Genomic DNA, 17195 nt, shown 5'->3' with positions numbered 1-17195 from the left:
TTTACGCTCATGAATGTCAATGGGGGCTTATTTTTGTCTTCAAATGATCGCGGTAGGCGGAGTCTAATCTCATTTGTTTTGTACTGAACGCGCGCGCAGCTTTCGGTCTAGTAATATATTATAAGGTCTGTGGAGGCAACTCTTTTTGTGCGTTTTTGATTTTCCATAGGTTTTGTACATAACAAACATGGCTGCCATTTGTCCAATTTGAAGGTTGATTTTGGAAGGTCAATGTTTAATTCATGAGTAATGACGTCAAAATACGCACAATGCACCTGTATGATTGGATAAAACGCTAATGTTTTATTCATGTCCTCATGCATTAAACATTTTTTTCCGTCCCACAATTCCCTACGATATCTGTGCGAAGTGTCGTTCTTTTTGATTCTGCGAAATTCAACTTTTTGAAATACAATAGCAAGTCTAATTATCTGTTTTTAGAATTGATGTTCGAAATCATGATTTCTGAGTGAACTTCAAAGGAGCAGAAAATCTTGGAGGAAACATTAATATCAATCTAATGACATTCCATAGGAATAAAAGTAAGTTAAGTTCAATTCCTTACTTTGATCCTAGTTGAAATTGTAGTGTGTTTGCTGGGGTTCGGCGTCGCATGCATGGCTTTATGTGCAGTTTACAACGCAAACCACAATTTCCATATTTCCATTTCTTTTTCCTGTCCTGATCCTAAATTAGTCTGAAATCTGACATATTTTCTCAGAAAATAACATAGTTCTTCGTAGAACTAAGTTTGTTAATTGGGATGCTTCATGTCCGCCCTTATTAAATCTGTATTTCAGTTCTTATTGTCAAATATCAGGGGTAGATGTGGACTTGTTTAACGGCAAAGCTGCATCAAAATTAAGCCAAATACGGTACCGTACCATATAGCCAGAGCGGGATGCGGACTTTGATATCGCCGGTGCCAGCCGGCTGCGAAATTGCCGATGTAGGCTAGGTCATTAGGTGTTGGAAATTAATTGTCAAACAAGCTTGAGTTGAAATTTGAAGTTATAGGCCATGGGCCTATAGTACTGATTTTTCGACACCGCTATTTCAATATAATTATCTGCATTTAAAATGAAATGAAATTAAATCTAAATGAATTGAATCTGTTTGGAACTTTGGAATGATATTGGTAGATTTTGCCATGCTCATGGAATGATTTGAGACAGATATTAACGTTTTTCTTTTTTTAAATAAAAGTAAGGCCCTAGGATAGGTCTAACTTGAACATAGATTTTAAAAAATAAAATTCTAGATCTGTCTGGTTTGACTTTTTTTCTACAAAGATTTAAGTTAACTTTATTTTAGTTCCTGGCTGGACCATTGGACTAAAATATAATTAGCCTAGCAACGGAGTTTAATGATTCTTTTTTTTCGGGGGGGGGGGGCAACATTTATTTGTCAGGGTTCAAACTGCTCAATTGTTTTTTGGAAGGGTTGAGAAAATTTATAGTGCCCTATTTTGAATTGTTTAAGTATAAGGCTAAGCAGAGAGAGCAGCTGATCCAATTGATTTATCTTTATTGTCCTCACTTGATGTTATTTGTGGTGAAAGGCAAAGGGTCATTTAAACCTGCCAGCAAGTGAGCTAACCCTTTTTTAAAATAAAAATCAAACTTAAAAAGGAACTCACTTAACGTAGAGATTCAAATCAGACATGTTTATAGACGAGTGCAAAAAAATTAACGATTGTCTCGCACTGATGAATGAGCGAGAGCCATATTATTACACAAATGATAATTATCCTACATCTGTCAAAGCTGGCTTGGTGTATATATATATTGAAGATTGACAAAAGACCTCACTATAGTAGGCCGCGTATGCTTGAACCATTTAGTTTTTGGTCAAGACCTGCTTTTTTGTGTTGGGAATTTTGAAAGCTGGAACTCTGAAAAAATTGTTTTAAGAGAGGAATTTTGTTTATCACTTTTGAAATTTTTAACTGTAAAGTATTGTATGTATATTGAATTGCAGATCCAATGGGATCCAGTTCTTAGCAGTCTCAGCCTAGTCAGAAGTACAAAGTCAAATACCATTTGCACATCACCAAGAGGTACAATCTGATGAATAACAGGATATCTGATCTAAAAGCTTGCCAGGTATGCTTGTTTTCATAAAAATATAAAAAACCTATTTTTCTGAATCATGTTATCCCATAAAGTAAAGCTCCATGATGAGATAATGTTCTTTTGGATTCAAATTCACCAGTATTTCCATTATCATCAATGCATACTTCTTGTCCATGTCTCTTAGCTATATTAATCATACATAAATTCACTTTAAAACTCAGTTACTCTGAAGACAGAAATAAAAGAACAAAATATTGAGATTAATCTTTCGATATATATTTGAATGGGTTTTCACACTTAATAAAAAAAGTTATATGAATAATGATCTAAAATAGTGATCTATGATTTTTATCTGGCAACATAAGTTACTACATGTGCATTTTCTAAATAATATTGCATGGAAGAGTAGGGGCTAATAAAAAGTTTAAAACTTCTAAATAAACTGGACTAGATGAGTAAGAATAATTTATATCAGCAGCTCATTTTGTTCCTTTCTCTTTTTGTTTACTATGCAGGTTATACAAGCAGTTTGAGTATCACCAGGGCAGATCAAGAAGAAATATGAAGGCCAGGTTCATAACAAGCAGTTTCTTCATTGCAATTACAGATTTAAAAACTTGAATGAATTTAAATAAATGTGTCAATACATATTGAATGCTGCTTAAACTACACATCTGTTGAAAAAAAAAATTAATTGGAGTATAGATATTTAGGTCCATAGGTTTCACACAAGATTAAAATATTTTTCCAAAGGGCACACTTATCCCCCCCCCCCTATCAATGTTCTAATCATCTACATGTAGTACTTATACTGGTAGTGAAAGCACTTTGAATAATATTAGTAGTTTGAAAGGGATAGGTTGTATTCTGGTTATCTAAACAATGCAGAATGGACCTTTACTGAGGTCTGGGCTATGTAACATACATGCCTACAGACATATAAAGGTGATAAGAAATAATGGATTTTCATTGAAAAAATGTGCATAATAAAAACAATGTGACAGAACAAAGGGCGAAGAAATCACTCAGTCCAGGACCCCAATTCATTAAAGGGGAAGTTCACCCTGAAGAAAACTTTGTTGTAAAAATAGCAGAAAAATTAGTAAAAAAAACATTGGTGAAGGTTTCAGGAAAATCCGTTAAAAAGTAAGAAAGTTATTAGAGTTCAAAGTTTTGGATTTGTGACGTCATAGTAGACGAGCAGCTGCCCCATGTGTTATGTAATATAAAATGCATGAATTTCAAATTTTGTATGGTTCCTGATGACCTAATTTTGTTTTCTATTCATGATCGGGTATGAAATGATTTGTCTATTGATACACAAAAGGTAGAGTGAAAACCATTTTCAATTTTCTGACAAAATGACATTTATTTGATTTTTTACCATTCGCTATGTATGAATGCTGCTCGCATATGACGTCACAAATCAAATAATTGAAATTTTAATATCTTTTAATTATTTGATGAATTTTTCTCAAACCTTTGGCAATATTTTTTATTATTTTTTCTACTATTTTTACAATAAACTTTTTGTCAGGGTAAACCTCCCCTTTAAGACTAACTACTATTCTAACTTTGAAATTCTGGTAATTACTATGGAAACATTAAAGCAACAGATCAAAATTGTGGTTCCCATGCTAGTTGCTAGTTACATTTGGGGCCAATTTACCATAATTGAAGTCTTTATGAAACAAGAACCTCTATGTATTGCTGGACATTAAGCTGTTGAATTCATTTTCTGGGGGAAGTGAAAAGTTGTACTATTTTTTTTTCGTTTTTAATCTCTTTGTTTTTGTAACACTGTATTGTCGATGTCCCATATAATGAACTAGATTAGCTCTGAAAATAAAAGAATTTGTTGGAAATAGAACACAGCTCTAGCAGCACTTCACAACAATAGACAATAAGCATTTTTGTTACTGATTTTCTAATGTGCAGATTTGGGAAGGCACTCTTTAGAGAAATGTGGCAATGTGCTCCCTTTTTTTTATGAAGTGTCCCCGATTAGATTAGCAGGCTATTTCTTGTCAGCAAATGCTAAAATAATGATTTGATATTTGAGTAACTGACTTTGAGAGGTACATGTATATCGATAATCTTTTTATTAATGGCATCCTTGATGCCCCCCTTATATTGACTATGTAAGGCTTATCAATAACTATGTAAGTGAATATACATACTTATTTTTTTCTATTTTTTTTTCTCTAGATTTTTCCAAAAAAAATACATCCCGTCTCTTGTAATATCTTTGCAATTTCTTTTGCACTCATTATAGGCATTTTGCTGATGTAATTTGATGCTTTGGTGAGAAAAAAGAGAAAAAATATTTTTATCATGTATTCAAAAATTTATTAATTAATAAACATTTTAATTTGAAATATTACTTTCTAATCTTGATATTCGTGATTTAATTAATCCACCAATTTATATTCCGTGAAAGATATGTGATGATGATGTTATTGCTACCAAACTGTGTTGTGATGAAATAGCACTGAAGATTACTTCTATATGACTGGAATATGATAGTGCTACTGATTGATTGATTGATTCTGTATGTCGGGTATCCATGGGTATAACACTAGTACAACAGGTATTTAGTATCAAAATAACATGCGTGGCAAGATAGCCCATAAAAGCCATTGCAACATGGCATACTGTGACATTCAGGTGCAGCCGAATTAAAGACATGAATGAGTTTGATTTAAAAGTGGGATAGGAATTAAAATGAAATGAGAATAATTGTTTGCTCACATGATTATGTGGAATGTGTGTGTGTGGAAGAGAGAGAGAGGGGGGGGGGGTGGAATCGATAGAGAATTATAGGGGGTGGGCAGGTACAAAATTTTTATTTTATTTGGAAGTGACCTTTAAGATAGCCTTGATGAGAGCAAATACATGGGGGGGGGTACTGGGCTCTCTTTTGCTCCCATCCCAAACTCAGACTTTAAAAAAAAATCTTCATAAGATTTGCACCAGATTGTTCATTTCAATTTCAAAATAAAGACAAAATGACCTGATTGCTCTCTTGCTCAGATTTTTCTCATCATTTTAAGTATTTACCCCACCCCCCCAAAAAAAAATAATAATAATAACCAAATATTTGTGGCTATTCATGATGTGTAATGAAAATAATGGGCAGTGATGAACACCAATAGAGCAAGCAGATCCCTAAGTTCAATCCTACTAATGAATCTCTTGTAAGCTTCCAAAATGTCTTCCAGGGAAATATCTAGCAAATAAATAAGGGAATTAATTGATGTAGTAATAATCGCGAAAGAATAAAAAATATGTAAACAAGAAAAGATGAATAAACAACTGAATACCTTGAGGGGGGTGAACGGGGGAATGATCAATGATATGAATTTACCAAAGACGCAGCTCTATGAATACATTTCATATTCAATCACGTCGCGTATTATGCTAATTTGTGACAATTTGCTTATTTGCATATTTTTACGCTGTGCGCGCAGGCCAATTTATGACCACGCCTCTGTTTCGCTGGTGTGCCATGAAGTTGCGGTGTCCATAGCCTTGTACGCGAAAAATGGGAGCAGTGTGCACTTTTGACCTTCCAAAATTTCCCCATGTCTGACCGGATGCAGAAGCGGAGTTTCCACCCCCTGTTAAGAAAGTATGAGTGCGCCCTCTAACTGAATGAACATTATAGTTTATCAGTTGAACAACTTATAGCCAAAGGGAAAGTTTACCCTGACAAAAAGTTTATTGTAAAAATAGCAGAAAAAATAATGAAAAATATTGCCCAAGGGTAGAGAAAAATTATCAAATAATTAAAAAGTTATTAGAATTTCAATAATTTGATTTGTGACGTCATATGCGAGCAGCATTCCTACATAGTGAATGGTGAAACAAATCAATGAAATGTCATTTTCTCAGAAAATTGGAAATGGTTTTCACTGTATCTTTTGTATATCAATAGACAAATCATTTCACACCCAATCATAAATACAAAACAAAATTATGTCATGAGGAACCATACAGAATTTGAAATTCATGCATTTTATATTGCATAACAAATGGGGCAGCTGCTCGTTTATGTCCAGTACAATACACCAGACGGTGGACTGTACTGTTTCCAGAAGAAGAAGAAGACATCACATATCCAAAACTTTGAACTCTAATAACTTTATTACTCTTAAACAGATTTTCCTCAAACCTCCACCAATATTTTTTACTATTTTTTTTTCTTCTATTTTTACAACAAAGTTTTCTTCAGGGTGAACTTCCCCTTTAACAGGATACTGTTAAACACATAGCACTGACACCCCACCTGATAAGCAATCCCCCATGTGATCTGTAGGCCAACCACCATACGCCACGGGGGGGGGGGGGGGGTGCGTCAAATATATCGCTGTACACATGCGTGACAAAAAAACATGCTTAAAGGTTTTTTTTCAGTTTTGGATGCAGGCCATGCATGCACGTGTTAACGGTCAAGTACGTCCACCCCAGAAAAATGAAGATTTTGAATGGAGAAAAATCAAACAGAACACTGAACATTTCATCAAAATCTGATGTACATGTAAGATAAGAAAGTCATGACATTTTAAATTTTCGGTTATTTTTCACAAAACAGTGATATGCACAATTCAGTGACATGCAAATTAGACAGTTGATGATGTCTCTCACTATTTTCTTTTTTATCATTTGAATCATACAATATTTCATATTTTTTTACAGATCTGACAATAAGGACCAACTTGTCTGAATCATCATATATAGCATCAAACAATTAATACTAATTCCACATGTTCAGGGAGGAATCAATCGTTGTTTCACAATGTGGAGAAAATCATAATATTTTATATAATAAAATACAAGAAATAGTGAGTGGATGACGTCATCAGTCTCTTCATTTACGCACCAACCAGGATTTTGTGGAATGAAGCGAAACTTTTAAATATCATACAGTGCGTATCAAAAAAAAGTTTACACTTTGAAAAAGCCCTGGGAACTAAAAAATATACAACATGCGGGTAATTTTTTCACATATAATCTTGGGTTTGGGTCTCATCTATCCCAATGAAAGTAAAAGTTTTGTCAGAATGTTACACTTCAGTGAGCACTGTCCATTTCTGTAAAGCTCGCAGAAATCTGTTTGCGCAGAAATTGTTTCCATGCTGTGTCAAGGGGAAGGACGAAATCAAACTAACACTACGAAAGATTTATCATACATTTCACTTTTAGTCAATTGGAATAAAACGGATAAATTCAAGCACTTTGTGACAATTTTGCCACCCAAATTGAAATTTCAACACTTAATAAGCATAACCTTTTCCCTATTTGTGCCAGCTGGATCTGAGGACATAACTGATTCTGAACAAAAGTTTATATCAGACATCTCCAGCATTTTTTACTCAGTTTTTATCATTGAAAGTTGGTTTACATTTCATTCTTCATTTAATACTTGTTTCTCCACACTTTTTCCAAACTTAGCAATGATTAACAAAATGAAAATCAAGCTTAAGCCATTCCAATCAAATCACAGCTCAATGTAAAGCAAATATCATCACGATGGCCTCGGTGTGTCGGGGAGTGGGGCGAAATGCACTCTTCGAAGTGTTTTTGGCAAGGAAACAAGTCAAACGATGTAGGAGATATCTTCAAATCAACTTTACTACCTAAATTCCATGTGTTCTTCATGATTAAGGTCTACTTTTATTCGCATAACTATTTCAAATTTCTGCGCAAATCATTTTTCACTAACTTTTCAAAGGTAAGTGGTGCTCGCTCAAGCGGAAATATATTTCGACAGTTATATCGTCATTTGCTCTAATGGACCTGTACCAATGTAAAATGTGGAACAATCTTCAGGATATTACAAATGTATAATTTTCCAGGATTTTTTCAAAGTGTAAACTTTTTTTTGATACGCACTGTACAACTTTCTTTCTTATTTTACACCCGATTTTCAGTTGATGGATTTTTCAGTGTTGTCCTTGTTGGATTTTTCTCTTTTTTTTGTTGATGTAGACTTTCTAATAAAAAAACACTGATTAAAAAAAAAGTGGTTTTGAAAGACTGGTCAATTGTCAATAGCGGGGTCAAACGTATTAAGTGTATTTTTTTTTCAAAGCATTTTTTTCGTAAAAAAGACTAGCCAAACGTGTTTATAGGGTATGCTTTTTCCCCAAGATTTTTCCTTGTTTCTGAAGTGTTTACAGTTCCCGATTTTAAGCAACGACCCTGGAAACGGAAAGGGCAAACTTGTTTTGGGGTCTGGCGACACCAGTTGTTTATAGGGGCTAAAATGTGTAAACGAACTAGCCCGCAAAAAACTTGTTTGGGGGTCATTTTGCACACAGAGAAAAACCTCTTTTAGGGGGTGTTTGAAAATAATTTGGTCATACATGTGTACAGCAATATATTTGACTCTATTTATTTATAAATATACATGTATTCAGCCTGGAGCATCCCGAGCTTCAGATTCTTTTTAACAGCACTGTACATACTCCTGCACAATTCTACAAGTACAATGATACAGCAATGCTGTGGACTGTACTTTTCTGGATGATCATGACTGTATATGTCAGTCTCACCTGCATTACACAATTCAAAATAGCAGCAGTGATTTGGAAAATAACTAAAATTATTAATATTTATAAAATATGATATAGGGAAATAAGATCATTTGATAAGAAAATCCTATGTTTGTTGTCCTTATTCCATTCAGCTTGACTTTCAAACTTACTTTCATTTAATTTTTATCTTTGAGGCATAATAATGATAATAGTAATAGCTGGATTTACATACTATTATTACCTTGGCTGTAGCTGGCTGCCTATACAGGCGCTCAAGCATTTGAGTAATTTCTTCCTACCGGGTACCCATTCTCCTTTCCTGGGTTGAGTGCAGCACAAATATGGGTAATTTTTTGCTGAAGGAAAACATACCACGGCTGAGAATTGAACCCATGTCCTTCATACTTAAAGAAGGCAGTTATAACCGCTAGACCACAACGCCCCACTATTAAAGGAAATGAATGGATATGAGACTATGACAAAATATTGACCAGCAAATGTCATAACTATATCAAATGAAAGGGTGGAAACTAAGTGGACACACTGTCTAAAAGGATATATTCACACACATTTACATCATACATACACAGCTAGTATCACAATCATGGTTTTGAATAATACCATATTTATTGCTATACACAATACAATTTCAACAGCAACATTATTCTTAGTATACAGTTCAATATTCAAAATAAGTCCATCAAAAAATACAATGTTCATGAGACAATTCACAGGCATATAAACAGGTGTTTAAAATTCAGACTTTGGATTAAAATTTGAACCAAGTTAATTTTGTAATTAATTCTTTTTTTTGTTACAATGAGCAACAATGGGCAAATTATTTAAATTCATACACTATCTTGACAGGAGGGTTTATTTTGAAATGAAGGCTTGCCATAGCAATTTGTAGAGTAAAGAAACAACATTGATGTCTTTTACTTCACATGTTTATCCCAATATTGAGTTCCCATGAAAGAAACAAGTAAACAAGAACAGTGTTGAGAGTCAACTTTTTAACAACAAAACTCTGTTGGATACAGCTTTTGGAAAGGAAGAAACAAATCAACATTACAATGTGAAAACCCTACAGGTACAATATCATTCAAAATATTTTTATGTCAATCTTTATGCATATTCATGCACTTGTCTAAACCTTCATGGATATTCATCTAACACACTGTTGCATAATCACGTAGCATAATCATTACATAGCATAATGCATATTCACCAAATAAACTCATATTTCTGTGTAATTCCTCTATGCATATTCCAACACCTTCATGAACGTTCATCTGCATAAATCATGCGTATTCATCTGGTAAACGGTGCGTATATCCTCATTGATTTTCACTGCATACACATTGCATAAAGGCTCATCTAATATGGATATTGTCGTGCTAAATTTTAAAAAAATATTCGAAGCATTATAACTTTAATACTGATTTACTTCAAGATTCATGTGATACTCAATTAGGTTGTGGCCATAATGTGATCTTTTAATTTATGTCAATGGCAAGGATGAGATATATTTTATGAGGTGACCACAAACCGAACAACATGACATTGTTATAATACAAAACAAAAGTATATTGTCTTTCTGTTGCTACCATTAACTGTGGTATACAAACCTACAAACAAGTGCAATAAATAATTTATTGAACGTCAGAGAAGAAGCAAACTAATGTACTTGGGTGTACATTAATCAATTCATTTGGGCTATTTTTCAAATTCCTTAGTTTCCTATGACCTGAACAACATTTGGGGATATCTGTCAAATTTTCAAATCACTGCAAACTTCCAAATGATACAGCATTTTATCATTTTCAAAAAAGAAAAGAAATGGCTAAGCATATAAATGAGATAAGTCATTTTCCACTATCATGAGGTCCAAACAAAATAAAGAAAACCAAACAATAAAATTGGTTTACGTTGCTTCAACCTCTTTACTCCATAAAGCCTACAAATTTATTTCAACAATTTACATCATAACTCAGCCACTAATCTAAACACTTCATCTTATTTCTGACCAATAAATGATAAAGGCCAATTATTTTGTGTTTACTGTGGTTACACGACCTTGGCTTTAAATATTGTAAGTTTTGAGAAAAATATTCACAAGGACATAAACATCTGATGACAATATTATGAAGGTTTATATTATTTCAGGTGTTTTGTGATTAAAAACATTTTGTTTTCATTTCCACATGAAAAAAGCAACACCGATGTCATAAAGATCATTAATTATCAAAGATCAAATACATGTATCCACAAACATATTTATTGGTAGGGATACATCAACACAAACACCGAAACGCTTCACAAACTTACGTCAATGTATTTGGAACTATAAAAAAATGCAACGAAATAGGCACATCCTCACACATTTAAAAAATTATGAAGACAATCATCTAGTATTACATATCAACAAGGGATTAAAAAGCACATTTTTCAGTTAAAAAACATGTTAAAAAATTTGTCCAATAGATGTAACAAGAATATTGACCTTAAACTGTTTTGGACACCAAAAGTGCTATAATGAAGATTTGCTGGAAAAAATCTTATCAAAAATTCTTTTCCTTTGATTTATTTTACTTTTAAATTAATTACAAGTATCAAAATTTTGATTTGATTAAATACACCTAACAGGAAGGTACATATTTCATTGATTTTTCTATAATATTGTATAATAAAGTTGACATACATGTTGTTTTCAGGAGCTGATAAATAATGTAAGTTGCAAAGCTGCCAACCTGAACAAGAACATTTCAGTATTTTACAAGCTGAAAATCAGCTGAAAACTTTGGTAAGGAAATCAGTATTTTCAAAGAAATTCCATAGGACAACACATAAAACTGAACTTTAGAAATCAGTATTTTGCATGAAACCATTGGTATTCTTCTCATTTTTCAGTACTAAATATGGGAAATCCGTACTACAAGGCAGCTCTGTAAAGAGTATTTAGTGATTGACAGCACTAGTCTTCACCATGTCTATAAAATATAAATCAATTCTTTTGAATTCCCTGAATGTGATTTGATATTCTTTTGTCATCTATTGCTTAAGTCCCTAACCTGTGACTGTTCATAAAACTACGAAGAAACACATTCTAAAAAAAAAATCATGTGTTATACATAATCAGCATTTGTCTAAGTTCATGATGTAAAATAAAAAGCAGGCTTGATGAATAATTTTTCAGGATATTACATAATTTTATAAGTAACATACAGTGCATCAATAACCTCCAGAAAACACATGTATGGCAGCATTTGATTTCAATTTAAATCACACCAAAAGAATTTATCACTTCCACATGTACTCAATAAATTTACAGGCAAAATTGGAGTATACAGATACAATTTTGAGGCATAATTAAGGTGATTAAAATAAAAACATATATAACTTCCATTCTCTATTCTGAAAAGCTCAATTTTTTTAGTGCAGTAGCTCGTCATGGATGAAAAGAAGTTGTATATGTATAGTACACACACATTGAGTATATTACAATACTCTCTTTTCAAATGTTATAATATGAATTTACATAAAGAAATACATGTACATGTACACAGCATCAAAACAAACCAACAAGATACAGAAACATTAATTTTCAACATATGAAAAAATATATTCAAAGTTATACTCAAATCCACAAAATCTTAGGTTTAATACCCTAGGATTATTTCTCCATAACACAGATATCATAGACTGTTAAACATCATTAAACTTTTTGAAGTATGAAGCACTTAAAAGGATGAGCCCAATGTAATTTGTAAAATTCTTAAGATATATCACTGCTACACATCTACAATTTTACTTTTCATAAAAAGTTGTTTCAAATTTTAAAATCTGATGTAGTATTATGATTCCCATTTATAGAATAACGCAAATACTATATCAAAATGAAGAAGAATGGATGGAATAAAAATAAGAATATGGATATGTTAATACATGTAGGTGATAAAACATTAAAAAATTAGAAAAGAGGTGACAAAAACTCTTCTCAACTAGTATTTTTAGGAACACTTGAGGTAAAATCAAAGCACAAAGTACACTTTTATACTTAAATGTCCATCAAACATTCACTTAATGTGCATCCATGTGCAAATTCTTCAATGAATAAAACATGATTTCGATTAAAAAATTCCAAGTACATGTAGCAATTAGTACCAGAATAAGTAAGCCAGAGTCAAGTGTCTTAAAAACATGCTTCTGCAAATAACCTTTCCAACATTGGTGTTTAAAAATTCATTTTGGATTTCAATAGCAAATCACAGGTATATTAAAAAAAAAGGACAGGGGCCTGTTGCAGAAAGAGTTGCAATCAATCGCAACTAAAAAAAATCACACGCAACTTGATTTTCAACCAACCAACCAACAGAGCGCATTTGGGACTTGCGATTGATTTTTTTGACTTGCGTTTAAACGCAACTCTTTCTGCAACGGACCCCAGAACTCTATCAAATCACAGGATAAAAAGGAGAAATATGACTACTGGTGGGATAATAAAAAAACAAAATAGTCAAGATTCATTACAAAATTGGAAAGCATAATGACAAAAGGTATCAAAATTAAACATCAGAGATTGCACTGGCATAATACTTCAGCACCCAAAGATAACACATTCATGGGCAGACACTGTTACTTGTGAAAGGTGATATTACAGATTGATGATAAGATGATAGATAATATGGATCAATGATTTTTAAGAAAAATGAACATGATTTTGCACACAGTTGCCTGCATATGGTAACTTAAAGATATAGAAGAGATAAAGAAGACACTTGATCCCTCATTCATTACAGAATTTTTTTTTAAACTTCTGACACGCCGAGTAAGTACACATATTTCAAGGGATTCGCTTGCCCAAATATCAGCACAAACAATTCAAACTCCTCTTGTCAATCATATAAACTAAAATTGATGTATTTTATGAGTATTTTTTATTCCATGAAATACATCTTGTGTTTCTAGCACATGAGCTGGAAAGCCTATGTACATTACCTAATGTAAGTCTAAGAGTAGGAAAAGCCCCCTGAGTTAACCCCACTTGTAAGTTGTACCTTACATTCCAAGACAGAGATATTCCGTCATTGCTTCTCATGAGCACACACTGTAGTACAGATGCATGTACATAATTTGACTAGGAATGGCTTAAAACATTTGGAGGTCATCAGCCTCTTCCTTCTAATATGAACAGGTTTGTAAGGTTTCTTAGATGAGCAAAATCATGAAGCAATGACAGCTAACTGCTCAGTCAGGTTTTTGGACTCAACCTTAGTCAGTCTGAAATACATGTACACTCCCCTAGTCCAATTGGTAAGTGGGACCCATAAATCAATACTTCAGTGTCTATGTGGAAAATCTGAACAGCGACTGGCAGCTTCAAATGACAAGACTAAACCGACGAGTCACCGTTTCACCTCAAAAAGTGTATAAAATAAAGGCTTGAATGGCTTCGCATAATATCTCCCTCCTTTCCTCCCTTCTCTCCCCCAGCCAATGAACAGATCTTGAGAGGAGAGGATGAAATATCCAAGCACTTAACAGAATCACGGAGAGCAGTTCATCAACACAAGTTGTCAGAACTGATAAGTTTCCTTGATTTTGATTGGGTGGGAAGGACAATTTCAAAGTTAACCCTCGGACAAAACACCTTTTGTTGGATAAACATCCAGTCCTTTCCTGAAACGCTCCCCACGGCCCCATGACACGAAGGTCAGCGAGTAATCAATGGCCTATCAAGAATACCGTTGCATGCACATTTTGCTCGGTAGACTGACTAGGAACCAATCAGAATTGCTGTTTTAAATTGGTGATTATTTACTGGGCCCTAGTGATGATAGGAGCACTTGGAGTCCAAAACTGGGTTGTTCGGTTTCCACAAAAGGTTTCTCTTGTGCGTTCGACTGGACAGAGACGCATAAAACCTCTCTATATGGTATCATCTGGTGGTTGATTACGCCATGGCCTCGATGATTGGCTGGTACAGCTTATCCTTGCAGTTGGACAGCTTGGTTCCGGGTGTGTAGACCACCCCTCCAGGTCCAGCTAGGCTGGTAGATCCCATCAGGTCCAGGTCTATCTGCCTAGCTGCCTGGCGACCTTCGTTGATGGCATGCACGACCAGGGACTGGCCCCGGCGACAATCTGAGTAATGAAAAGTATAGTCAATTGATCGTTGTAAAATGACATGACTATAAGACATGCTGTTGTAGTTGTTTCATTTTTTTGCTACACCCTGTACATCATCCTCATTTTACTATGCAATGATTGTGTATCTCAGACCTTAAATTTGTTATTATTTTAGGAATCTTGTCAAAAATTCAGAGCTACGTTTTTCCCGTAGGAATCTTGCAAGTTGCCTTTCATTTATACCAATTCTCACAATTTATCCTAAACAAAACAATGAGAAATGCAGGAAAAGATGCGTTGTGCCTTAATAGCGAGATTCTTGTCATAAGACGTGACACAGACCTTTGACAAGATACCAAACGAGGAGGCCACTTTTGCATAATGATACAGAACATTTATATATATTACATCAGATAAAATTTTGTTGATAGTGTTATGTAGTATGTATTTAACTTCCTGTTATCCTTTTAGTCATTCACCTTCACTTGTTTACAAACTCCCCCAATGTCATCTAAGAATTCCCAAACCCCCACTACCATTTAACTCCTAATACTTGACCATAAAAAAGACCAACCCTCAGTGACGTCAGCTAACTTCATGGAAGAAGTATGACTCACACTTACAGCCCCAGTCACTTGCACAGAGCATCACCACACCCCTCCCTTATACCAGAGAAAGTTTGATAGACAACTACTTGAAGACCAATCAGATCAAGTTTAGATTACTCCCACCTTAATTGGTACACCCCCAAAACTAATGATATAACTAAGACGTCTTGATTATTAGAGATAGAATAGAGAACACCAACTATCGAATACCAGACCCACACTCATGTAGACTGACTGACTTCATGACTTAGACGTCCATCGAATATTATTTTAACGTCACTCTGAATCTTAATCATAAACTTCGAAACTATTATATTCATCGTCTCCTGATATACTCTGAATCTCCATGTACTTCGAACTGTAGCTGAATATTGATAATTCAATACTTTGAGATTATGAACTGTAAATTTTTCTTCAAGTTTCTTCATTACGCTTCCCTTCCAATAATAACCGATCCCATCCTAACATAATAATAAAAAAAATGGGGAGAGGGTCAACACATCTCCAAGGACAATGAGAGGGAAATAACAGCCATTCACCTACAGCTATGGCCTTTTAAGGCCTTGAATTGGTTCAAGGTCTGGTATTTTCATGAAAGTGAAAAGAAAATTCAACCATTTAGACTTACCTCCAGCAGCGTAGACCTTGTCGAGACTGGTGTGGTACTTCCCGTTCGGGGTCTGGATGTTGGATCTCGGATCCTGGTCCACTCCTAGCTCCTCAATCAGGCTCTGTTCCGGTCCAAGGAAGCCCATGGCAAGCAGGACCAGGTCTGCCTTGAAGATCTTCTCGGTTCCAGGGATCTTCTCCATACTAAAGCGTCCAGTTGCGTCCTTGGTCCATTTGATCTGGATGGTCCGGATTCCTGACACGTTACCTTGGCCGTCATCAAGGAACTCCTGCAGGATTGATATCAAATTAATTCTTGAAATCCCTTCCTTGCTTGATAGCATACTCCAGGTGGGTGTTTCATGAAAGTTGTCAACTCTGACTAAATTGTTAGCTATGACAGTTTTACATACTAACAGTTGGAGGCCAGTGTTTCTCAGTCAATCAAAACCAATGATTTGGCTGACATTGTCATTTATACATGTAGGTGATTGGTTGGTCACAGATGACAACTTTCATGAAACACCCTCTTGGTTTTTTTTTTTATTGTACAAACATCCATTCACAATCACTTCAGACTACATAATTCAAATTTACAAAAAGTACAGGTTGTCTGTAAAGGCTTAGCCCCCCCAAGAAAAGGTTTATCTGTCGATTGCCATAACAGATAAATTTATTCATTTCTTATATTCTTATGGCTGAGACTTCATAATATATCCAAACTAACTCTGAGCAATGGGCATGCACAAACCTCTAAAATGGAAGATGAAGGTACGTCATGATATCAGCCAATGATACAGATAATAATAATAATTGGATTTATATAGCGCTTTTTCTAGAGGATACAAAGCGCTGTTAATTGCATGGGACAAGTTAAGGTTTATGGTTATATAAGTGTGTTTTTAGATGTTTTTTGAAGAAGTTAAGAAAAGAGAGGTTTCGAAGAGATGGAGGGAGTTTGTTCCAAAGACAGGGGGCAAGAGATTGAAAGGAGTTGAAACTGGCCTGTTTTCTGGATGAAGTTATACTTCACCATTCTTTTATTATTAACATTTAGCACTTTGAATATGTAGAAGAATTATGAAAATTAGGGTTACATGTAGGTTGCAGATTCAACTATCTTCAAAATTGATTAATTTCATTTCATTCATTTGACTATATATTTTTTATTTTCAATTCAATTATCTTTTAATCTTTTAACTTTATTTTTTAATCTTATTTATGTATCTATTTAT

The 17195-nt window shown here is 34.1% G+C and overlaps 1 protein-coding gene and 1 long non-coding RNA gene across 3 annotated transcripts in view; one reads left to right on the top strand and one right to left on the bottom strand.

Annotated features, from left to right (window-relative positions):
* The first annotated feature begins 504 nt into the window (after positions 1-504).
* Positions 505-2701, top strand: LOC121412777. The gene is made up of 3 exons (XR_005969670.1): positions 505-542; positions 1981-2105; positions 2591-2701. It is a non-coding gene; the product is annotated as an uncharacterized LOC121412777 (long non-coding RNA).
* Positions 2702-13032: 10331 nt separating this feature from the next.
* The window catches only part of LOC121414432 (putative glutamate synthase [NADPH]), a 56005-nt gene continuing 51842 nt past the window's right edge, over positions 13033-17195 (bottom strand). For both annotated transcript variants that reach the window (XM_041607607.1, XM_041607608.1), the window contains 2 exons: positions 15980-16250; positions 13033-14758 (listed from right to left, as the gene is read on the bottom strand). In XM_041607607.1, coding sequence (XP_041463541.1) covers positions 14568-14758; positions 15980-16250 — 462 coding nt within the window. In that variant the 3' untranslated portion in view covers positions 13033-14567. The remainder of the gene's footprint in view (positions 14759-15979; positions 16251-17195) is intronic.

This window comes from Lytechinus variegatus, chromosome 4, assembly GCF_018143015.1.
Source record: "Lytechinus variegatus isolate NC3 chromosome 4, Lvar_3.0, whole genome shotgun sequence".
Classification (NCBI taxonomy): domain Eukaryota; kingdom Metazoa; phylum Echinodermata; class Echinoidea; order Temnopleuroida; family Toxopneustidae; genus Lytechinus; species Lytechinus variegatus.
Note: the sequence above shows the minus strand (reverse complement) of the source record. Positions and strands in the feature narration are given on the sequence as shown.